Raw genomic sequence first — 25,179 nt, 5'->3', positions numbered from 1 at the left:
CATCTCAGCTTGACAAGCATAAAGCTGGCTGCACTCTGCTGCTTTGTCTTTGTGGTGGTGGTTTAGTCCCTTCAGTTGTGTCCAACTCTTTGTGACCCCTTGGACTGTAGCCCACCAGGCTCCTCTCTCCATGGGATTCTCCAGAGAATCCTGGAGCAGGTTGCCATTCCCTTCTCCAGGGGATCTTCCTGATCCAGGGATTAAACCTGCATCTGTTGCATTTCATGTATTGCAGGCAGATTCTTTATCAAGTGAGCTTTATGTCTTTTCTTTCATTTAAAGGGGCTTTAAATGTTCACTTAGCTTTAGTTGGCCCAGAGTCTTGAATGGGGGAGGGGATGGCCACCCACCGGTTGTCCTGGTCTCCCCCTGGGACAGACAAAAGCCAACCCACTTGTTGTAGGAATTGACCCTTCACATTCAATAACATATATTTCAATACAGTGATTTCCTTTATTATTCCAGTATACACAATTTAATAAATTGCTGATTTAGATATGTGCAAATTCCATAGACTTGCATCAATAGGTTTTTCTTGAAGAACATATTGATGCTAATTATTCTTAAAATACTTTTAAAGAGAGAAAAGAAAATATGATTCTATAGTTTCGTAGTAATGCTCCTAACAAGGCAAATTCATCACAGCCCGTGTGTGGCGCGTCTGTGAAGATGAGGGCGCACTCCAGATCCCCCTTTTCACTTAGTAGTCACCCGCGTCGCCCGCACAGATAGCCAGCAGAGCCTTCTCGTAGTGCCCTGACGCGAAATTCTGAAAAGGAGCAAACAGAAGGTGTTTGAAATGCAATGTCATAAAAAGAAGCATAATTCCTCTGAACTATACAGTGAGACACCGTGGGCCATTAGCATCTCAAAAATTACTTATTTTTCCATCCTGATTTAACATGTCCTGGGGACTCTTCCCTGTGGAGGTTATTAAAAAGTAATGCCATGGTCATAGTCAATAGAATGGGGTTTAAAGATGGATGGGACCGTAATGGTTTTTGTTTACTTATTTTTGGCTGTGCTTGGTCTTCATTGTTGCATGTGGGTCTGAATATGTTTTTACAAAGAAGAATGCTTAGTAGTAGAATTAATTCTTCTCCTCACCTTGAGATAAAGAGGTGGCCCAATGTTGTCACAAATTAGGGTAGAACCTAGAGGGCACACTGGACAACCTGTCTCAAATGGCTTAAAGATGTTTATACTCATTAACGCAGTCATTCTACTTCAAGAAGTCTATCCTAAGGAAATATGATAAATTATTGATGAGCCCAAGATTTGTGCTCCAAAACATATGTTATTATATTGTGTACAATAATGAAAAAGTAAAAGATAATATACAATAATATAGGGCAGTTTATGCTCTTTAGAACTTATACAATTGGATCCATGATTTAAAGAAATATTTCTTTAAGTAGTAAAACTTTGATGTTTATATATAGTTTTAAAAAGAAAACACATACAACAAAATTTTACTGTTGGTTATCTGTGGTGAATAAATTGTTGTTGCTCAGTCACTCAGCCATGTCCAGCTCTTTGCAACGCTATGGACTACAGCACGCCAGGCTTCCCTGTCCTTCACCATCTCTCAAGAGTTTGTTCAAACTCATGTCCATTGAGTTGGTGATGCCATCCAACCATCTCATCCTCTGTTGTCCTCTTCTCCTGCTTTCAATCCTTCCCAGATTCAGGGTTTTTTCCAATGAGTCGGTTCTTTGCATTAGGTGGCCAAAGTATTGGAGATTCAATTTCAGCATCAATCCTTCCAATGAAAATTCAGGACTGATTTCCTTTAGGATTGACTGGTTTTGTTTCCTTGCAGTCTAAGGGCCTCTCAAGAGTCTTCTCCAGTGCCACATTAGGGCAATTTAAATACTTTTATCATCTTCTATAGTTTCAACATTATTTTCAAAAATGATAGTAATAAAAATATAAAACTTATCTTTGTTAGAAGGCAACTCTCACGTTAATATTCTCATACACAGTCGTTACTTACAATTCACTGCTTTAAATGCACAAAGTTGCATTAATTATTTGTGAATATAAGTAGATTTTGAGGTAGCCATGGTTAACTGCTGTATAGTATTGAGCTAGTTTATTCACTGAGAAAATGAGTTATGCATTTCTCAGTGAGAAACGTTCATTTTCACTAAAGGTTTAGGGTTTTGAAGCTGGATGCGAAAAGAGTTTTATCAGAGATAAAGGAGGAAGATGTCAATAATCCTTCCTCTGAAACCATCTTGACATCCTGAGGCCAGCGAGGCCTCCTGGGTTATACGGTCTCTTGGCCCTCTGGTTGTCAAGTTTCTCCTGGATCTTTCAGTAAACTGAAAAGCTATTTTATGCAATGGAAATTTTCAATGGAAACAATGTGGACAAGATAAGAGGACTTGTTCAGTGGCTAAGTCATGTCTGATTCTTTGCAACCCCATGGACTGTAGCCTGCAAGGCTCCTCTGTTCATGGGATTACCCAGGCAGGAATACTGGAGTGGATTGCCATTCCCTTCTCCAGGGGAATCTTTCTAGCTCAGGGATGGAACCCAGGTCTCCTGCTTGGCAGGTGGATTCTTTCCGACTGAGCCACCTGGGAAGCCCAGGGGACCCAGCTGTGCTCAAACTATACCTTAAGATACATTAGAGGGCCCTGTGCTTGGGTGCCATTTTGGAGTTCTTTATAGTTTTTTGAACCACGGGTCAAACATTTTCATTTTCCACTGTGTCCCCAAGTTACATAGATGGGCCTCCATATGCTGACTGTTCTTGGCTGAGCTTTATCAGGGTCCAGGGTAGAGTCTGCCTGTGTCAGAGTGAAGACTCCAGGCTGCAGACTTCGGAGTCATCGCGTCAGCACCCTCCAGGGCTCATGCGTGCGCATGCGCAGAACGTCGCAGCCCCACCATGCGCGGGGACCCGCCAGGCTGCCCACCCCTCTGGTGGCACGCAGGCGGCTGGTCTCAGAAGGCGCTCTGCAATTAACATGCTCTCGGTGCAGAATGCAGCCTTCTGGTACTGGTGGTAAGGCCTCCTCACAAGGTCAGGGGATGTATAGCGTGCATGACCAGACCACTGACTTTTGCTTAAAACACATCAAAGAGGAGTAAGTGAGGTGAAGGGGTTTTCTCCCCTATTGATGCTCTCAGGCTGCCTGACCCACTAACGTAAACGACCCCTGCCGGAAGCTTGATTGAATTTTTTAGAGTCTACCATGAATTTATTTAAAGTTAGGCTCTCGTTTCAGTTTCAAAAAGGATGAAATATGGGTGCAGGTGTGTGACAATTAGGAGACTTACCTTGATGTCATGGAAAAGGGACTTCCCATATCTCTCTTTGTATCGCTTCCTTATGGTCATCAGGTCGATTTCACTTCTGGCGATTAGAATCCTGATCACGGTTTTATTATGGAAGCCGAAGTCCTAAGAGACACAGCCAAGTGGGGGTGACCACCATGAGGAAACAGCACCTTAAAGACTGTCTGAAATGGACCCAGCCCTTTTCTGTGGTCATGTTCTGTATTCCTCAGACCGTGGCGCGGGCACCCGTGAGGGCTGACTCAGACTCCGCCTCAGCTCTGTGGGCCACCACCAGCCACTGTGTACGCACAGTGAAGCGGTCCATCTCCTCCGCTTCTCCAGTGCCCTGTCATCTCTATTTCCAGGGTCACAGCCTTGATGCTGGCCCTTCTCATTTCACCAGGTTCTGCAATAAACTTCTTTTTTATTTTTATTTATTTTTAAAATTAATTTTTATTGGAGTATAGGTGATTTACAAGGTTAGTTTTAGGTGTACAGCAAAGTGAATCAGTTATACCCAAACCTAAGTCACCCAGCCATATCTGTCTCTGTGACCTCATGGACTGTAGCCACCAGGCTCCTCTGTCCATGGGATTCTCCTGGCAAGAATACTGGAGTGGGTTGCCATTCCCATCTTCAGGAGGTCTTTCTGATCCAGAGATCGAACCGGGGTCTCTTGCATTGCAGGCAGAGTTTTTACTGTCTGAGCCACTAGGGAAGCCCTTCCCACACACATGTCTGTGTGTCTGTGTGTGTGTTTGCGTGTGTATCTCCACTCTCTTTTAGATTCTTTTCCCATGTTATCATTACAGAATATTGAGCAGAGTTCCTTGTACTATACAGTAGGTACTTGTTGATCCTATATAGTGTGTATATGTTGGTCTCAAATTCCTATGTTTAGCCCCTTCCCTCTTACCCGCTGGTGACCATGAGTCTGTTTTCTGCATCTGTGACTCTGCAACTCTCCCTTTAAACCTGGCCAGGCTCCTCCTCGTCTCCCAGATGCTGCATTTTAGGATGCAGATGTGATCATTTGCTCTCTATATGTAAACATTCTTCCTGGGTTGGGAGGTGGTCCCAGCTCTGGTTGATGAACCATTGGTATGTCTCTAAAATCATGATTATGTTTTTAAAAAATTAATTGATTTTAACTGGAGGCTAATTACTTTACAATATTGTAGTGGTTTTTGCCATATACTGACATGAGTCAGCCATGGGTGTACATGTGTTCCCCATCCTGAACCCCCCTCCCACCTCTCTCCCCATCCCATCCCTCAGGGTCAAACCAGTGCACCAGCCCTGAGCACCCTGTCTCATGCATCGAACCTGTACTGGCAATCTGTTTCACATATGATAATATACATGTTTTAAATCATCCCACCCTCGCCTTCTCCCACAGAGTCTGAAAGACTGTTCTTTACATCTGTGACTCTTTTGCTGTCTTGCATATAGGGTCATCATTACCATCTTTCTAAATTCCGTATATATGCATTAGTATACTGTATTGGTGTTTTTCTTTCTGACTTACTTTGTGTTTTATCATCTGCTTTTACTTCCCTGGTGGCTCAGACTGTAAAGCGTCTGCCTACAATGCGGGGGACCTGAGTTCAAACCCTGGGTCGGGAAGACCTCCTGGAGAAGGAAATGGTAACCCACTCCAGTATTCTTGCCTGGAAAACCCCATGGATGGAGGAGCCTGGTAAGCTACAGTCCATGGGGTCACAAAGAGAGACTGAGCGACTTCACTTTATTGTGGTAAACTGTGAAAATAAGAATTCCAGGTATTCGAAATACTTGCTGATTTAACCTCCAGTATTGAAAACTGCACAAAAATTAATTTCTGTGTACTAGCTTCAGAAAGAATGCTGCTGCTGCATCGCGTCAGTCGTGTCCGACTCTGCGCGGCCCCACAGACGGCAACCCACCAGGCTCCCCTGTCCCTGGGAGTCTCCAGGCAAGAACACTAGAGTAGGTTGCCATTTCCTTCTCCAATGCAGGAAAGTGAAAAGTGAAAGTGAAGTCGCTTCAGTCGTGTCTGATTCTTCGCGACCCCATGCACTGCAGCCCACCAGGCTCCTCCGTCCATGGGATTTTCCAGGCAAGAGTACTGGAGTGGGGTGCCAGTGCCCCTCTGCACAAAGCAAATTCAAATTGACTGTTCAAATGGAGTGATGGTGACACCTAGTGGCCAGGAAGGACCAGCTAATTTTTGAGGTATGAATGTTTTATGTATGAAGGCAATGGCAACCCACTCCAGTACTCTTGCATGGAAAATACCATGGGCAGAGGAACCTGGTAGGCTGCAGTCCATGGGGTCGCGAAGAGTCGGACAAGACTGTGCGAGTTCACTTTCAAGCACTGGAGAAGGAAATGGCAACCTACTCTAGTGTTCTTGCCTGGAGAATCCCAGGGACAGAGGAGCCTGCTGGGCTGCCGTCTGTGGGGTCGCACAGAGTCAGATACGCAGCAGCGGTGGTGTTAGTCACTCAGTCATATTCAACTCTTTGCGACTCCATGGACTGTGGCCCACCAGGCTCCTCTATCCATGGGATTCTCCAGGCAAGAATACTGGAGCAGATTGCCATTCCCTTCTCCAGAGGATCTTTCTGACCCAGGGATGGAACCCAGGTCTCCTGCACTGCAGGCAGATCCTTTACATCTGAGCTACAGGGAAAATCCAGTTTTATGTATAGGCTCCAGTATTCTTGGGTTTCCTTGGTGGCTCAGCTGGTCAAGAAGCCGCCTGCAATGCAGTAGACCTGGGTTTGATCCCTGGGTTGGGAAGATCCCCTGGAGAAGGGAACAGATACCCACTCCAGTATTCTGGCCTGGAGAATTCCATGAACTGTATAGTCCATGGGGTTGCAAAGAGTCGGATACAACTGAGCAATTTTCATTTTTTTCAGTGATCTGCCTGCCAATTCAGAAACCGTGGGTTTGATCCCTGGGTTAGGAAGATCCCCTGGAGGAGGGCATGGCAACCCACTCTAGTATTCTTGCTTGGAGAATCCCATGGACAGAGGAGCCTGGGGGGCTGCAGTCCATGGGGTCGAAAACCGTGGGAAGCAACTGAACAGGCACGCGCGCACGTGCACTACTAACAAACTCTGCCATAAGTTGAAGTGATGAAAATGAATGATTAACCAAGTTTCTGTATTTAAGTTGTGTGATTAGACTGCATTGGAGAAAATCAGATGCTTTCCTTAGTGAGGGCTGGTGAAAACAGCTTTCCCCTGAACCTGACACTGGAGGGCCCTGACTTGACGTGGTCCTGTGCATGAAATCTCTGACTGCTGGAACACAGGCCTCTCCTCCATACCCGCAACGCTGAGTACACACACCTTCCTTTTTGCACTGACACACCTCAGCAAAGTAGTTTTTATTTATTATTAGCGGGCTCTCACTTTGGGCATAATTGGAATCAGTAATGTGATTATCTTCCCAAGGTCACTCACAAGCAAAGCTTTACTCTTGTTGGAGAAAGAAGAGTTGAAGTCATCCAATGTACATGCTAAGCGCTTTAGTCGTATCCGACTCCTTGCAAATCTATGGACTGGAGACCACCAGGCTCCTCTGTCCCTGGGATTTTCCCATCAAGAAGACTGGAGTGAATTGCCCTGCCCTCCTCCAGGGGGGATCTTCCCAATCCAGAGATTGAATCTGCATCTCCTTTGGCTCCTGCATGACAGGCAGACTCTTTACTGCTGAGTCACAGGGTAAATCCAGTCACCCAACTGTTCAGTTGCCCAACTGTCTCTGACTCTTTGCAATCCCATGGACTGCAGCACACCAGGCCTCCCTGTCCCTCATTATCTCTGGCAGCTTGCCCAAGTTCATGTCCATTGAGTCAGTGATGCCATCCAGCCATCTCATCCTTTGACGCCCTCTTCTCCTTCTGCCTTCAATCTTTCCCAGCATCAGCGTCTTTTCCAATGAGTCATCTGATTTACATCAGATTACCAAGATACTTGGGCTTCCCTGGTGTCTCAGAGGTTAAAGCGTCTGCCTCCAATGCGGGAGACCCGGGTTCGATCCCTGGGTCGGGAAGATCCCCTGGAGAAGGAAACGGTAACCCACTCCAGTATTCTTGCCTGGAGAATCCCATGGACCGAGAAGACTGGTAGGCTACAGTCCAAGGGGTCGCATAGAGTCGGACACGACTGAGCAACGGAACGGAACGGACCAAGATACTGGAGTTTCAGCATCAGTCCTTCCAAAGAGTATTCGGGTTGATTTCTCTTAAGATTGACTGGTTTGATCTCCTTGCTGTCAAAGGGACTCTCAAGACTCTTCTCCAGCAGCTCAGTTTGAAGGCATCAATTCTTTGGTGTTCTGCCTACTTAATGATCCAGCTCTTTTTCAACCATATGTGACCACTGGGAAGACCGTAGCCTTGACTATATGGACCTTCGTTGACAAAGTAATGTCTCTGCTTTTCGACACACTGTCTAGGTTTGTCAGAGCTTTCCTGCCAAGAAGCAATCGTCTTCTGATTTCATGGCTGCAGTCACCATCCGCAGTGATTTTAGAGCCCAAGAAGAGGAAATCTGTTACTACTTCCACCCATGCAGTAATGGGGTCAGATGCCATGATCTTAGTTTTTTTTTTTTAATACTTAGTCTTAAACCGGCTCTTTCACTCTTCTCCTTCACCCTCATCAAAGGCTGTTTAGTTTTGCTTCACTTTCTCCCATCAGAGTGTTATCATCTGCATATCTGAGGTTGTTGATGTTTCCCCCAGCAGTCTTGATTCCAGCTTGTAACTCATCCAGCCTGGCATTTTTCATGATGTATAGGTTTCTCAGTGTATAGGTTAAACAAACAGGGTGACAGCAGACAGCCATTCCTTTCTCAAGTCACTCAATAGCCTTGCCCAATACACTTTTAGACAGATATTTAATCCAATCAGGTTTTCTTCTTGGAAACAGAATAACAAAGAAGCAGGGGACTGTGACCTTGAATCTTCTTTCTATGTTCCGAGGATACAGACGTTCTTGTACATAATAAAAAATACTGTACATAAGCATAAGTAAATGAATTATTCTTGATGACTAGCATGTTATCCATGCTTTCTGGCTACCTCTAGGAAGCTGGTCTCTAATTATCACTTGGAGGATAAAACACTATTAAAATTACTCTACTACTGAATTAAATGATTTTCATTGAGTTTTCAGGGCTGTGATGTGTATAACGAATTGCATCAGACCTTATCAGTTTCTCAGTGTCTCATGCATGTTGTGGATGCATTATGCATTGTCTCAGGCATATAAGCATTTGTTTCTTTGAACATGAATGCACCAAAGGATGTGCAATTGACTATTACCTGAAAGTAAAAACATTTGTACTTAATTACAAATACAGCTTTAGAGTTTATTGTTGTCTGGCTGTTGCCTTTTAAGTGGTTTAAAAAAAGCCTTGAAGAGTTTGTAGTACTTTGACATTTTCTGCTTGACTCCATATGCTGTGTGATTGCCTGAGTATGAGGTGGCGGGGGTGGGGGGCTGTCTTTAGAAGCTGTGAAAGCATTTGGCTTTTCAGTTTCTTCAGATGCTAAAAAATGCTGAGGCAGACCCCCTGGGGGGAAAGGCGCTAAGAAATACTTCTTAGGCACTTCCATCTGATATGGAAAGCAGAGCATTATTTTAACTGGACGGGTCTCATTTTGGTGTGTAATATCTTTTCACTTGAGCATATCTACTTTGAAGGGAATATATTTGCATACAAATTCAAAAATGGGAATCAATACTTAAATGATTGAAGTAAAACTAGTCCTTTGAGAAAGTATACATGACTTCTGGAGAAATATTAAAAATATGTGGGTCATACTTACATGGATTGCACTATACAGTCTGTAAGCAAAATAGGCTGGTTTGTCTCGAACACAGAGAACTAGGAAAAACCAGAGAGAAAAGAAAGTTTGAGAGTAACAGTACATATTTTTTTCAAAGTTTGGGAAACGATGAGAATATTTTTTTTTCCAGTTATAATCTTGGAAAAGTGATATTTTGTGAGTTCTCTGTGGGATCCCTCATTGTACACTATATTACAATGTCAACATTTCAAATAGTGGTAAAACCATAACCTCTTTACAAGGGAAGGAAATTAGCATGTATGTGATGAATTTAAAGATGTGAGATCCCAATGACCTGAGAAGTCAAGGTTTCCCACTATGAACACTGACAGCTCTTAGGAAGAGTATAGGTTCATGAAAGACATCAGCTTGCCATTGACTCAGGAGCCGATGTATTTTTTCCCTACAGAGAATGTAGAGAAATATCTTGTCTAAATAATTAAATTCAGGGGAAACTAACTCAGTCACTTTAATTCAGTTGAACGCATCTTTATGTCAGTCAGAGCTAATTGGCACTTGATGTATCAAGTAAATTATTACTCACCAATTGCTGCTAGCAGCTCTCGAAAGTATCCATCATAACATTCATTAATGGCATCCACTATGTCTTGCCCAGAAATATTTTGAAATTCCTGGAAAACTTTAACAAATTGATTCAAAGGAGATTATTATGAATATTATAAATTTAAAATGTAGGTATTGATTTGACTGCTTATACACAGGAAGGCAAATAAAGTGTAGGTATGTGCAAGTAAGTGTAGGGTTGGAGTGGGCCACCTTTTAAATTATTATGGACTTCTGTGTGTTATGGATAGTAGGAAAAAAAAACCACATAAACAGTATTGTAAAAAAAAAATAAGAGAAAGAGGGACTTCCCTGGTGGTCCAGTGGCTAGGAGTCCAGCTTCCACTGCTGGGGATGCGGGTTTGATCCCTGGTCAAGGAAGTAAGATTCCTCATGCCATTTGGTGCGGCCAATAAAAAAACAGTTACAAAACAAGAGAAATAGAAAGGTATCCAGCAGTTTGGGGAAAGCCAAAGAAAGCACCTTTAAAACCAATACGGCAGCTTTGTGTGAATCACAACTTCAGTAACAATGAACTTGGTTCCTTCCAGACCTGTGTTCAGCATATTCTGTTTAAGACAACACGTGTTGCCCTGAATGGGACACAGCTAATGCATGTAAGTTCTTCACCAAAACCAGAGATGGCTTTCAAAGGGTTAGTATTGAAAGGTTGTTGTTCAGTCACTAAGTTGTGTCCAACGCTTTGCAGCCCCAGGAACTGCTATAATTCAGTTACTGGCAGAATAAAATTCTACAGAAACTCCCTTCCTTAGCAGTGTTAGTGGATGAGGCATGTCTGTACAAACATAATCTAAAATAGGTGCCTTGAGAGAACCAGCTTTCCTCTATTTGTAACACCCTCTTCCCCCAGGTACCTACTTGCTTTTTACTGCATGATCGGAGAGGAGCTATAAAGAAGGAGGACGTTACCCAGGCTCAGCTGCTGGTAGCTCTTGTTACACAGCATCACTTGCAGAAGCGTCTTGTGCTCCCCCGTCCTCTGCTGGCAGGCCTCCCACAGCACCTGAAACGCCGCAGGGCCGCCCGGTAGCACCGCAGCCCCGGGCTGCCCGACTAGTCCCCACAGCTGCCCCGGGCGCTGGTCCTAGTTACCATCGCGTCCTGAGTGGCCGTGGCTGGGTCTGCGTATCCTTCCTCCCTGATTCCCTGGGAAGCAAGCACAGGTTTCCCTTGTAAGTGTCCTTTGTTTTTAAATTGGAGCTTGGTTGATTTTTCATACTGTTCATGTTCATGGGATTCTTGCAGCAAGAATCCTGCAGTGGTTTGCCATTCCCTCCTCCAGGGGCCCACATTTTGTCAGAACTCTCCACTGTCTTCCATGAAGCTCCAATATTTTGGCCACCTGATGTAAAGAGCCAACTTACTGGAAAAGCTCCTGATGCTGGGAAAGATTCAGCGCAGGATGAGGATGGGGCGACAGAGGATGAGATGTTTGGATGGATCACTGACTCAATGGACATGAATTTGAGCAAACTCTGGGAGATGGTGAAGGACAGGGAAGCCTGGTGTGCTGCGGTTCATGGGGTTGCAAACAGTTGGACATGACATAGCAACTGAACAACAGCAATAGTTGCTTTACAATGTTGAGTTAGTTTCTGCTGTACAGCAGAGTGAACCAGCCACATGTATACATATATCACTCCCTCTTGAACAAAGGATAACTGGGTGACAAGCCTTTGAACCACCAAACACACTGGAGGTTCCTAAGAAAGTGCTATCACTAGTTAGAGTTAGTCTACATTTCTTGCATACTTTTTAAAACCTGGTCTGTTAAAAAATGTGGGCACTTTTTGTTTTTTCTTTGCAGCCAAGGTAATCTTTTGAAGGAGTTGATGAGCTTTTCACTTTGCCAACCCTCTGTTCAGTATCTTCTCCTCCCTCCAAACAGCATCTGCTGCCTGGCTGGCTGGTAGAGACAGGATTTAATGCTGTCAGGAGGAAAACGCACAAAGATAGCATGAGTTAATACTGGACCTCTGACTCGGAACATCACACATAGGCAGCAGGAAAATAATCATGAAATCCAGATTTTGTGCGGTGAGAAGAGAATATTTTGTACATTTGTTTCACTCCTGCCTCTTTATCATATAAGGACAGAACAGACATGGCCAAGCTGACCTAAGAGGGCATTTCGAACAGGAGGGAAGGAGGGCTCACCAGTGCAACGTCCTCTGGTCCCCAAGGATCATGAGGACACAGAGGAAGGAGAGGCAGGAGAGACATGTGATGACCCAGTTTATCTCACTCTTCCTTTGGGAGACCTGAAGGAAACACGCTTTTTGAACTTTGCGGGAAAAACTTATTGTTTTTCGGACTCTGCAAATGAACTCAGTGACACAGGACAGGGCAGGGGGCCCTGAAGACACCTCTCTGCATCATCTCCATCAGGGAGTCCCGTGAAGGATCCCAAGTGTCTCACTCTCTCCTGATGGAGAACGCTGACTGCTGGCTGAGAAGCACACAGGGGAGCCTGACAGGTGGAGGGGCTCCCATGCCTTGGGAGCCATGGCCATGGCCACGGCAGGCAGACCCTTCCGGCAGCCCAAGGCCATGAGGCAGACCAGAGTGGCTGGAACTGTGTGTGGGACACAGCTGGACATGACAGGATTCGTCAGTGAGAGCAAAGGTGAGGCCAGACCATCATGAGAGGTTACCTGCTTCTGACCAAACTGAAACAGAGAAAGGGCTGTACAATAACCAGGTGAGCATTATCTTCTCAGTGGAACTTGCTCTGACAGCTGTGGCACATCTTAACTGACCCACCGTCCCCTCCCCTGATGTATTTTTCATCAGCTAACATGCTGGGAAATGCACCGATTTACTAACTTTCTCCTGTCTGAATCTCCCCACTAAAATGCAAGCTTCTTAAGATGGGGTCCTTGCCTCTTTTGTTAATTACCAGTCGTCCTTGGCATACTGAAGGCTTTTGATGAATACTCACTGAATCAATACTACACAAAAGAAAGAAAAACAAAGAAATACCTTTGATGTCACAGAAGTTAAACATCAGTTAGTAGAGATGGGAAGATTTTCTGGATCACTGAAGTGTTTTTAGTGATTTCCCATCACACAATGTAGCTAAGTTGTGAGAAATATTTAAGAATGTTCCGCAGTTCTGTGCATCTGATATTTTTTTGAGAGGTAAGAATTTTGGACATTTAACTTGAAATAGGGCCCATAAGTGTACTTCTTTGTGCAATTAATTGCCAAAAGCACTTTAAACAGTTGGGTAGATTAAGAAAATGTGAATCAGCTAATGTGTGAAGTAGCTTTTCCCACCAAGAAGATTTGGTCACATAAAAAGCCTAAGTTAGGACAGTAGCCTGTTAGGGGATGCAAATGCCAGAGAAATGGCATAAACAGGCATTTGGGTTAGGAATAGAATAAACACGTGACAGGAAGAAATTAAGGGTGTTCAAGTCTGGCCAGAAGTGTCAGGAGCAAGCACGGTGGCTGCAGCTGGTCCTGGGGGCTGCAGGTAGCATGTCCCCAGAGGCCCCAGGGCAGGTGCCCGTGGATCAGCACGGGGGGCTCCTGGCAGATGCCCCTCTTCCTCTCTGTGGAGACACTTGTCATCTGTGTGTGATCATGCATGCAGATTAAGTAACTTCTAAGTGACTAATTCTTCATTATTTGACAGATAATTAGATCTCCCATAAGTCTGGTTTAATAGAAGCAGAGCAGAGGAAGTGCTGTGAATCAGTTCAGTGATTGACATTCATTTTCAAGGAGAATGTGTTCTGGTCAAGTGGTTTTCTTATTAGAAATAGCCCTGTTGGAAAATTCTTTGTAGATTAAGTAAAAGCTCTTCTTTCCCAGAAAATATGACAATAATTTAAACACTTCACATTTCATAAATACCTTCAAGCTTCCAATCCCCACTCTATTAATTCACAAAAATACCCGTGTGTCTGAATGTCCATGGACAGTCTTTCCTTTGATTCTGAAAGTGAAGATGCACAGGGAGGAGGGGGGTGTGATTATAACTGTTGAAGAATTTTACAACATGGGCACAGGGAGGGAACAGAAAGAAGAATGGTTTCATGACCCTTAATTTAAGGAGTACATCTCTGGAATCTCAAGAAAGCAAAATGATAAACCCAAGGACACATATTGACTTATAGCAGAGTTGAGAGGAAAAGATACACAGATGATACCTGCTTGTTTTACAAACAGTATCTGTCATCTCTACCTGCTTTCCACCTCTCTCCCTTCTACCATCATGTATCTAAGGAATCTAATATATCCATCTGCCTGTCATCTATATTTCTACTTTTTACCTACCATCATCTATTTTACTGGGCTCCAAAATCACTGAAGATGGTGACTGCAGCCAAGAAATTAAAAGACACTTCCTTCTTGGAAGGAAAGCTATGACAAACCTAGATAGCATATTAAAAAGCAGAGATGTTACTTCACTGAGAAAGGTCCATAAAGTCAAAGGTATGGTTTTTCCAGTAGTCATGTATGCATGTGAGAGTTGGCCCATAAAGAAGGCTGAGGGCTGAACAACTGATGCTTTTGTTTTTGTTTTCTTTTTTAAATAAATTTATTTATTTTAATTGGAGGCTAAAGAACTGATGCTTTTGAACTGTGGTGTTGGAGAAGACTCTTGAGAGTCCCTTGGACTGCAAGGAGATCAAGCCAGTCAATCCTAAAGGAAATAGGTCCTGAATATTCATTGGAAGGACTGATGCTGAAGCTGAAACTCCAATACTTTGGCCACCTGATGCGAAGAACTGAATCACTGGAAAAGATCCTGATGCTGGGAAAGATTGGGGGCAGGAAGAGAAGGGGACAACAGAGGATGAGATGGTTGGACGGCGTCACCGACTTGATGGACATGAGTTTGAGCTTGGGTCTATTTTCTGTCTATCATTTATCACCGATCATTGACTATCTAAGGAATCTACCTAACCTATCTATTTGTCTATCATCTGTCTATGGAGAGAGCTTGGGCAGAGAGAACACGGACCCCAGCTGGGGGAGAGAAGGGTCTCGGTCCTGTGACAGCCTCAGTGAGCTGGGTGTTTCATTGTCTCTGTTACTATTACTCTCAGTTTCACAAACCTGTACGACGCAATCCATTTCCTTTCTGTGAATATCCAGACAGATTCTCTGGCATGCGGTATACCAGAGATCGTGGGCAGCGGACATGCTGGACTTCTTCAGTTCCCTAACTCACTTTTCATATTTTTCCAGTCCTCTAAGTTTACTGGTTCAAATCCCAAACTAGGAGTTCCAAAATGAGTCATGAATATAGAAATTGAAGCCAGTGGTCAAATTTCAAAATATTAAAAAATTTATGAGAAATTATACATTTTACTAAGCATTACACAGGACTCCTGATCTTGAAAAAAACTATTAGTAAAGGATATTATACTATGTCTTTTATAAGTTTCTTACATCCAGTTTCAATTATGAGTTAAGTAATTCTGTAAAATCTGTATTACACTCATAATGTGTGCTTTACATTTTAAGGGAAATATACTGTGAAACCTCCTAAATATGTAACATTAAAGTACACATTATTAATTTTCCTTGGCTTCTTATAAAATCTAGAACTCTCCTCATTTTTTATATTCTATGTTGAAAGGGCAATTTTAATGCTCTGAAAAGCTATTTTAAGGCTAAACACGTACACACTTAAGTTCCAACTCTAGAAATTGAACTTTAGAAGTAATACTTTATCCTGAAAAGTCATAATTAAAATCAGGTGAAAGCCAGTGATAAAACAAATTGTGTGTTATTTCAAAATATGTATGTCTATACAGATACTATTATTGCATATACATGTATACTCTATAAAAAATAAAGCATTATTGTTTAATTTCAGGAAAAAGGAACTGCAGTTTTGCCAAGGGAAAATATTGTGCACTGATTTTTTCCCTTTGTGACTTATTTTCTCTTTTAATTTTCAGAACTGTGTGTTTTGCCTGAAATATAGAGCGTTTGCTTTATAAAAATCCACTGCAATCCTCATTCTTCAGTATCAGTTACTTTTAGGAGGTTTGTAGCTCAGCCTTTGAAGAAGGGCAGAGATTCTGAGAGGCAGCGCACTTGATCACTGGAATTTCACCAAACAGAAACAGAAGTGGAGAGGAGTCAGACAGGGTGGAAACAATCCCGTTTACCATTGTGCTTCCCTGTTTTCAGGCTGGGCTCTTACTCAGCAGACGTGAAGTGTCCGCCCAGCCACAGGGCCCATCTGAGCTTCCAGGGAGGAGGTGCCATCAGCATGCTTCCCTCGGCTGGCTCTGAGATGCGGACCAGCAGTTATCTTTGGTTTTTTGCCTTAGACTTTTTGTTGGTGGTGTTTAGTTGATTTATAACGCTGTGTTCATTTCAGGTGTATAGCAAAGTGATTCAGTTATACATATATACATATCAAAAAGATGCACGCACCCCAGTGTTCACTGCAGCACTAGTCACAATGGCCAGGACACGGAGACAGCCTAAGTGTCCGTCAACAGATGCATGGACAAAGAAGACGTGTATACACACGATGGGATATTACTCAGCCATAAAAGGGTGAAATAATGCCATTTACAGCAACATGGATGGACTAGAGACTGTCCAACTGAGTGAAGTCAGTCAGAGAAGGACAAACACTGCATGGTATCACTTATATGTGGAAAAAACAGGCGCCGTGTCACTGTGGGATGTGCTGGGGTCAACCATGGACCAGAGAGAAAAGGAGCCAGACTTGGAAGCAGAGTCTGGACTGAGTTACAGCCCTAGAGGAACACAAAACAGTCCTTATGAAACGCACCTTTACCCTACTTATATTTTCCTTTAACAAATTGAAGTACATTTCTGTTTGGATACTAAGAAAATAAAGTACGTTTGCTATTAAGATGCAACTTGTGGATTTATAACAGCACTGTTGTTTTTACTTTGTTGGGGCAGTACTAACGCCAATATGAATTTCTGACTGGAAACTGTCTTTTTAATTTACATTATGGAGTGTCAGTCCTGGAAAGCCAAGAAATGATGACCCTTCTAAGTTGAGAGAATCTTGTAACTAATCTTACAACATTGATAAGTTAGAAAATATTCGATTGACGCTTTGCCAAGTGAGATTATTTTTAATATTAATAATGATTATTAAAAACTTTTTTCATATAATGACTCAACTTCTGTCACAAATTTAAATAGGCTTATAGCTCAGTTGGTAAAGAATCCACCTGCATGCAGGAGATCCCAGTCCAATTCCTGGGGCGGGAAGATCCACTGGAGAAGGGATAGGCTACCCACTCCAGTATTCTTGGGCTTCCCTTGTGGCTCAGCTGGTAAAGAATCTGCCTGCAATGCAGGAGACCTGGGTTCAATCCCTGGGTTGGGAAGATCCCCTGGAGAAGGGAAAGGCTACCCCCTCCAGTATTGTAGCCTGGAGCATTTCATGGACTGTAAGTCCATGTGGGTCACAAAGAGTTGGACACTACTGAGCTGCTTATTATTATTATTACTTCCACAGCAGCTCACACAGAAGCCTCCTGTTGGGCAATGTAAAGCCAAGCTCTGTGTTTTCTATTAATGTTATCATCCTAGAGAGTAGAATCCTCAGAATAGGACTTGATAAATTGATATGGGCAGTTTCGTGAGGTACACAGCCATGCTGTGCTAATCCACTTTAAAAAATATTTGATTTTGCTTTTACAAATGGAAAGTTTTACTTTAATTGTAAGGTCAATGGATTTGCTTATCTCTATGCCATTTGTTTTTCAATTGAACAATTTGAAAACGCCAACCAGCCCATCACCAATCTCTCCTCCATTGGAGCAGCTAGTCCTTGGCTTCCTCAGAAACCTTTCCTTTTGGATTTCTTTATTCCTAATTTTAAAATGACAGTAACTTGGGCACAAAAAAAGTTTAAAAAATTAAAATTCTTGGTACTTGGCAATGAATGGAATTCTCAGTTGGTGTTACGATCAGGCTGATGTATTTATTCATTTTTTAACTAAATGATACCAAATATTGTGAAGTACAATATGAAGCTTTTAATCACAATAAACACACATTTGATTGGATATGTGAAGCTACCCTGGATGAGAAAGATGACAAAATTGAAGACTGAGAAGAAAAATAAAGTAGTTATTTAAATTTGCACACTGCTGTTGGCATTTTAAAGGAAAAAATCATTATCAATAATTTTTTCTCATTTTAACTCTTTTCTATACACATACTAGTTCTAGTCAGGGTAGAAATAATTCTTAATTTTTACCTTTCTCATGCAAAGTATTACGTAAAACTGCCCATTTTTTAAAAACAAAGTTTTGTAGAATAAAAAAAAAAAAGAAAGAAATCTCCCAAGCTAACGATTTGAACCTGCAGTTTGAGAAAGAGAAATTATTAGTATATGGGTATGGGTCTGTCTACCATGGAATTTCCTGGTGGCTCAGACAGCAAGGAATCTGCCTCCAGTGTGGGAGACACAGGTTTGATACCTGGGTAGGGAGACCCCCTGGAGGAGGAAATGGCAACCCACTCCAGTGTTTTTTTTCTGGAGAATCCCATGGACAGAGGAGCCTGGTAGGCTATGGTCCATGAGGTTGCAAAGAGTCGGACACGACTGAGCGACTAACACTGTGACTATTTTCCCGAATGGGCGGGAGAGGTTCTGTAGCTTTCCCTGACCTGATGTCCCTTGGTCTCTTCCATCCGGTAAGTTCTATAACCTGGGCTGGAACATCAGAAACTCCATCCACTGCTCCCTGCTGGAAGATGGCTGGTCAGCAATCTGACTGATGACACAGACGGATGGTGTCAACTTTGCTCGTCTAAGTTCAACCTTCTGGCTTCCTGCGCCATGTCATCAGACACTGAGGCGGTGTCTGAACAATTCGGTCAATACAAACTCAAGCAGAAGATGGAATTACAGACATAAAGAGCTGGTATGGAGGACTCCCTGGTGGCTCAGATGGTGAAGAATCCCCCTGCAATGCAGGAGACACAGGTTCGATCCCTGGGTCAGAAAGATCCCCTGGAGAGGGAAATGAAAATTCTCTGCAGTATTCTTGCCTGGTTAATTCCATGGACAGAGGAGTCAGAGACGACTGAATGATTAACACTTGTACTAAGGAGGGAAAACTAGTTTTTGTTTTCAGTAAACCAGAATCTCTTAATTTAAAGGTGTACGGGAGGCTCCTGGATCCGTTTAGTGTATTTCATCTGGTGGTTCTGACTGTTCACCAGCTGGGTGGGTCCTGGGTTCCCGGTGCCTTAGAGGGTGTGCACGTTCTACTAACTGTAACTGAATACTGTCAGGCTGTTAACCCCCTCGTTATGTAATCAGCTATGCATTTATCTATAGCTATGATCATTTTAGATTGTTCTGAGGACAGAGATGGTGTCTTATTCATACTTGTTTGTCTCTATATTCAACCCAAGTCTCCATTGTAGTGCCTTGAATTTACTGGCATTCAGTAAATTACTGTTATTACTGGAGTTTCCTGCCCTATTTTTTTAAAACAAAACATATTTATTTTTCAGTAGTGCAAAGTGGAGCAAATCTAGGAAGCTCCTACCTGGACCAAGCTCACGAGCATGTCTCTGAAGTGTCCTGAGGTCTCTGAGTAGATGTCCTCCTGCAGGTCGCTGCTGTATTCTGGGGGAGAGCACACCCACGTGGAAGGTTAGTCACGACAGAGCCGCGCCTCCCTGTGTTCACAGAGGTCAATGCTGTTCCCACAGGGTGACATTTCTTGGTCTTCTACCACCTTCTACTCACGAGGCTCATGAACAGTCCACCCAACAAAACTGACCCCAACGATAACACAGGCCCAAGTCTGCTTTCTTGCAAAAATACTATCTCTATTCCAAAATTGAAAACCAACATTGAGAATCACTTCACATTCTATAACCCTTAAAATTCAGGGCTCTGTCTTCTCTTTCCTTTGACCACTGCCTGGCCCAGTGGGCCCCCAAGTCTTTGTCTCGTCTTAATATTTTCAGTGAAGGGTCTTAATTCTCTCCCCCGGGAAAGTGTTGTTTTTGTTTGAGTGCAATGGAGCTGATTGTCTGGAACATTTTGTTCACACTCAATGTCACATGATACGTGATGCAATGGAACTTAAGGTCTTAAAGCTTTTTTGAATATGAAAGTATTAGCCTTTCCACTTTTAAAATGCATAAAAATCAGATTCTGAGGTGGACTCACTGATTATGAGGTTTATGAAAAGTGAAGTTGTTTCCTGTATTTGTAGAGTTCACTGAGTGATCCTTACACTTCTCTTTGTTCTGTCTTCATAACTGTCCCTCTGGGGTGAGAGACAGGGTCCTCCCTGAGCCACTGTCCTGAGTGCTTATTGTCCTGAACTAAAGTCCAGCTCGTCGAAACTCATCATTATTTTCCTGGAAACTTTGCTTCACTTAATTATCTTGGGATTGCTTTGTTTTTAGTGTCCTAATCACCAACTCTACTTAGACAATTCATTAGTCCTGCATGAGTGATATCTCACACGTGATTGTCTTAGATAATTCTTTAAAATATATAAACTGGAATATTTTGTCTGTTATTTGAAAAATGCAAAGTTTATGATGAGTAAAACATATGTACAAATGTGTATTTCCTTACGCAAATAGTAGGCTTCTCGCATCTGGAAAATTTCTCCGTTTGTTCTTGAAGCTAATATGTCAATGAGGCAGTTCTCATCAGTGCCTGCTCCCTGGAAGGACAGAGCAAGAGACACATGAAGGCACCTGCTCGGGGACGAGCCCTGTGGAGAACGGATGCGGCCCTGGTGCTCCGGGAGGAGCGGAGGGCGGGCGTGTGCTCAGGGTAAAGACGGGCCTGCTTCGCTCTGGCTTCGGTATCTACTGCTGCTGCTGCTGCTAAGTCACCTCAGTCGTGTCCGACTCTATGTGACCCCATAGACGGAAGCCCACCAGGCTCCCCCGTCCCTGGGATTCTCCAGGCAAGAACACTGGAGTGGGTTGCCGCTTCCTTCTCTGTGTGCTTTTCAGGAAGATAGTATCCTCTGAAATGAGTTCCTTCATAAAACAAAACAACATGGGCATCTCTAAATCATGTGGGGAAAGACGTTTAAACAGCACTCATGACACTCATTTTCTTTGCTGCTAGAATTCTTGGGCAGACTGGTACTTGATTCTGGGTCTCTAATTCCCCAAGAATGGTGCAGAGACCTCACCCCACCTCTCCCCAGGTGCGGAGTTTTGTACCATTTGCCTGAATTGGACTGGGTACTCTCTGCAGCCTCTTCCAGTCATAGGATATTCCTTCTTGATGGTTATTTGAAAGACAACACACCTTTTTCAGAGAGCTTCAGAAATCCATACCGTTTTATGAGACACTGAAAAAATATAACAGTTTCATCTAAACATCGACATAGGACTTTCTCCTTAGGTTTTTAGTTACATCATTTTGCAAGAGGTATGGACTGACATATGCAACACTTAAAAAGACATTGTTGAAATTCATATTTTGTATAAGGCCTGTGCTGATCTACTGGTCTTTCCTGGTGGCTTAGCAGTAAACAAACCACCTGCCAAGTGACAGACGCTAGTTTGATCCCTGGGTTGGGAGGATCCCTTGGAGAAGGATTAGCAACCCATTCCAGTATTCTTGCCTGGGAAATCGTATGGACAGAGGAGCCTGGAGGGCTACACTCCATGGGGTGGCAAAAAATCGGACATGACTAAAACAAACAACAATGCTGATTTGTGAATACGATGGCCATGACCCAGGTCCCCTAATTTTCTCCCTTTCCTTTTTCGTGTTGTTCCCAGATGGGGGAGTCAGGTCATTGGCAAGCATCCCCCTGGTGTGATTGCAGCATCTCTGCAGGTGTCTCATTCAGCATTTGGAAAGATCTGGAAAGATGTGAAAAGTCATCTGTCCCCCTTCCCTACCGCTGACAAATCTGTAGTCAGTTTCTTTCATGACTTTCCTGTAAGAAATAATTGTTCTGATCCTTTAGAAGCAAGATTTTGCTACATTTGTGCAGTAGTTTTGGTAAAGGACTAATTTCAGTTCAGTTCAGTTCACTTCAGTCGCTCAGTTGTGTCTGACTCTTTGTGACCCCATGAATCACAGCACGCCAGGCCTCCCTGTCCATCACCAACTCCTGGAGTACACTCAAACTCATGTCCATCGAGTTGGTGATGCCATCCATCCATCTCATTCTCTGTCGTCCCTGTCTCCTCCCGCCCCCAACCCCTCCCAGCATCAGAGTCTTTTCCAGTGAGTCAACTCATTGCATGAGGTAGCCAAAGTATTGGAGTTTCAGTTTTAGCATCAGTCCTTCCAATGAACACCCAGGATTGATCTATTCTAGAATGGACTGTTTGGATCTCCTTGCAGTCCAAGGGACTCCCAAGAGTCTTCTCCAGCACCATAGTTCAAAAGCATCAATTCTTCGGCGATCAGCTTTCTTCACAGTCCAACTCTCACATCCATACATGACCACGGGAAAAACCATAGCCTTGACTAGACGGACCTTGGTTGGCAAAGTAATGTCTCTGCTTTTAATATGCTATCTAGGTTGGAGAAGGAAATGGCAACCCACTCCAGTGTTCTTGCTTGGAGAATCCCAGGGACGGGGGAGCCTGGTGGGCTTCCATCTATGGGGTCACACAGAGTCGGACACGACTGAAGTGACTTAGCAGCAGCAGCAGGTTCCAAGGAGTAAGCGTCTTTTAATTTCATGGCTGCAGTCAGCATCTGCAGTGATATTGGAGCCCAAAACAATAAAGTCTGACTCTGTTTCCACTGCTTCCCCATCTATTTCCCATGAAGTGATGGGACCAGATGCCATGATCTTTGTTTTCTGAATGTTGAACTTCAAGCCAAACTTTTCACTCTCCTCTTTCACTTTCATCAAGAGGCTTTTTAGTTCCTCTTCACTTTCTGCCATAAGGGTGGTGTCATCGGCATATCTGAGGTTATTGATATTTCTCCCGGCAATCTTGATTCCAGCTTGTGCTTCTTTGAGCCCAGCGTTCCTCATGATATACTCTGCATATAAGTTAAATAAGCAAGGTGACAATATACAGCCTTGAAGTACTCCTTTTCCTATTTGGAACCAGTCTGTTGTTCCATGTCCAGTTCTAACTGTTGCTTCCTGACCTGCATATAGGTTTCTCAAGAGGCAGGTCAGGTGGTCTGGTATTCCCATCTCTTTCAGAATTTTCCACAGTTTATTGTGATCCATGCAGTCAAAAGCTTTGGCATAGTCAATGAAGCAGAAATAGATGTTTTTCTGGAACTCTCTTGCTTTCTCCATGATCCAGCGGATGTTGGCAATTTGATCTCTGGTGCCTCTGCTTTTTCTAAAACCTGCTTGAACATCTGGGAGTTCCCGGTTCACATATTGCTGAAGCCTGGCTTGGAGAATTTTGAGCATGACTTTACTAGCATGTGAGATGAGTGCAATTGTGTGGTAGTTTGACCATTCTTTGGCATTGCCTTTCTTTGGGATTGGAATGAAAACTGACCTTTTCTAGTCCTTTGGCCACTGCTGAGTTTTCCAAATTTGCTGGCATATTGAATGCAGCACTTTCACAGCATCATCTTTCAGGATTTGAAATAGCTCAATTGGAATTCCATCACCTCCACTAGCTTTGTTCGTAGTGATGCTCTCTAAGGCCCACTTGACTTCACATTCCAAGATGTCTGGCTCCAGGTGAGTGATCACGCCATCGTGATTATCTTTGTCATGAAGATCTTTTTTGTACAGTTCTTCTGTGTATTCTTGCCACCTCTTCTTAATATCTTCTACTTCTGTTAGGTCAATACCATTTCTGTCCTTTATCGAGCCCATCTTTGCATGAAATGTTCCCTTGATATCTCTAATTTTCTTGAAGAGATCTCTTGTTTTTCCTATTCTGTTGTTTTCCTCTATCTCTTTGCATTGATTGCTGAGGAAAGCTTTCTTATCTCTCCTTGCTATTTTTTGGAACTCTGCATTCAGATGCTTATATCTTTCCTTTTCTCCTTTGCTTTTTGCTTCTCTTCTTTTCACAGCTATTTGTAAGGCCTCCTCAGACAGCCATTTTGCTTTTTTGCATTTCTTTTCCATGGGGATGGTCTTGATCGCTGTCTCCTGTACAGTGTCACGAACCTCCGTCCGTAGTTCATCAGGCACTCTATCTATCAGATCTAGTCCTTTAAATCTATTTCTTACTTCTTCCAGTGTATAATCATAAGGGATTTGATTTAGGTCATATCTGAATGGTCTAGTGGTTTTCCCTACTTTCTTCAATTTAAGTCTGAATAGGGTCACAAAAATATAGATGTCATCTAGGTTTTGTCTCTGCTTCAGCATTACTGACTCATTACTTTATGAGCCCAGTTTATTCAACAGTTTAAAGAGATTCACAAGAATGCTAACATTTCCAGTTAACACAGGAAGACAAACAGGCTGATGCTTCTGTTTGGTCACTAAGTTAAGTCCTACTTTTTATGACCCCATGTACTGTAGCCTGCCAGGCTCCTCTGTCCATGGGATTCTCCAGGCAAGAATACTGGAGTGGATTGCCATGCCCTCCTCCAGGAGTTCTTCCTGATCCAGAAATCGAACATGTGCCTGCTTCATTGGCAGGTGAGTTCTTTACCACTGAGCCATCAGGTGGAAAAGGCAATGGCCCCCCACTCCAGTACTCTTGCCTGGAAAATCCCATGGGCGGAGGCACCTAGTAGGCTGCAGTCCATGGGGTCGCGAAGAGTCGGACATGGCTGAGCAACTTCACTTTCATGCATTGGAGAAGGAAATGGCAACCCACTCTGGTGTTCTTGCCTGGAGAATCCCAGGGATGGGGAAGCCTGGTGGGCTTCAGTCTATGGGGTCACACAGAGTCGGACACGACTGAAGCAGCTTAGCAGCAGCAGCAGCAGAGCCATCAGGGAAGCCAAAAGTCATACTGGGGAAGAGGCAAATGCAAACAGCCCCCAAAGAAGCTCATTTCCTCTTTCCTCTTGGCAGCTCTCCACGGGGCCGGGTCATGGGTCTGAGTTTGCTCGAGTCAAGTGATTCTGCTGCTGGGCTGTGGAGGCCTCCCTCCTTTCATGACAGCCCCGTCACCCAAGCGTTTTTCTTGTTTCTTCTTGGCTGATGTGCCCCCTCCCCTCCCTGATCACGCGTGGCATATCACAGGGTGGCCCGATCTACCTTCATGGCGTGCCACAGCTCATGGGCATCATACGAGGGTGGGGGGTACATGAGGCCGACCATGACATCCTTGAAGTGATTGGAGAGCTTCTCCTTCAGGTCCCCAACCAGGTCCTGTGAAGGGAAAGAAAATACTTGCATTACACCACTTCCAAGTTTGCGGGGAAAACGGGATGATTGCAGAAAGCCTTCTAGAAGGATTCCCTTCTCCTTGCCCCTTCACAGAATAGCTAGTTTGGTTTGGGTTTACACGTGTGGAGGTGGGTTACACGAGATGATGGACTTGAGGGTTTGAGAATGAGTGATGTGGTCATACCTCCACGCC

General features: G+C 43.6%; 1 protein-coding gene across 1 annotated transcript in view; it reads right to left on the bottom strand.

Annotated features, from left to right (window-relative positions):
- Window positions 1-449: 449 nt before the first annotated feature.
- Window positions 450-25,179, bottom strand: part of ANXA10 (annexin A10) — a 43,280-nt gene continuing 18,550 nt past the window's right edge. Inside the window, exons 3-11 of the mRNA XM_088837640.1 lie at window positions 24,855-24,968; window positions 20,303-20,393; window positions 19,254-19,333; window positions 10,819-10,872; window positions 10,636-10,729; window positions 9,686-9,781; window positions 9,121-9,179; window positions 3,292-3,414; window positions 450-769 (exon numbers count right to left, since the gene is read on the bottom strand). Of these exons, the coding sequence (XP_088693766.1) occupies window positions 701-769; window positions 3,292-3,414; window positions 9,121-9,179; window positions 9,686-9,781; window positions 10,636-10,729; window positions 10,819-10,872; window positions 19,254-19,333; window positions 20,303-20,393; window positions 24,855-24,917 (729 nt within the window). The 5' untranslated portion in view covers window positions 24,918-24,968 and the 3' untranslated portion in view covers window positions 450-700. The remainder of the gene's footprint in view (window positions 770-3,291; window positions 3,415-9,120; window positions 9,180-9,685; window positions 9,782-10,635; window positions 10,730-10,818; window positions 10,873-19,253; window positions 19,334-20,302; window positions 20,394-24,854; window positions 24,969-25,179) is intronic.

The sequence above is a fragment of the Moschus berezovskii genome, chromosome 7 (assembly GCF_049115385.1).
Source record: "Moschus berezovskii isolate FMDL1 chromosome 7, NW_MosBer_1.0, whole genome shotgun sequence".
NCBI lineage: Eukaryota > Metazoa > Chordata > Mammalia > Artiodactyla > Moschidae > Moschus > Moschus berezovskii.
This window is presented reverse-complemented; position numbering and strand designations above follow the sequence as displayed.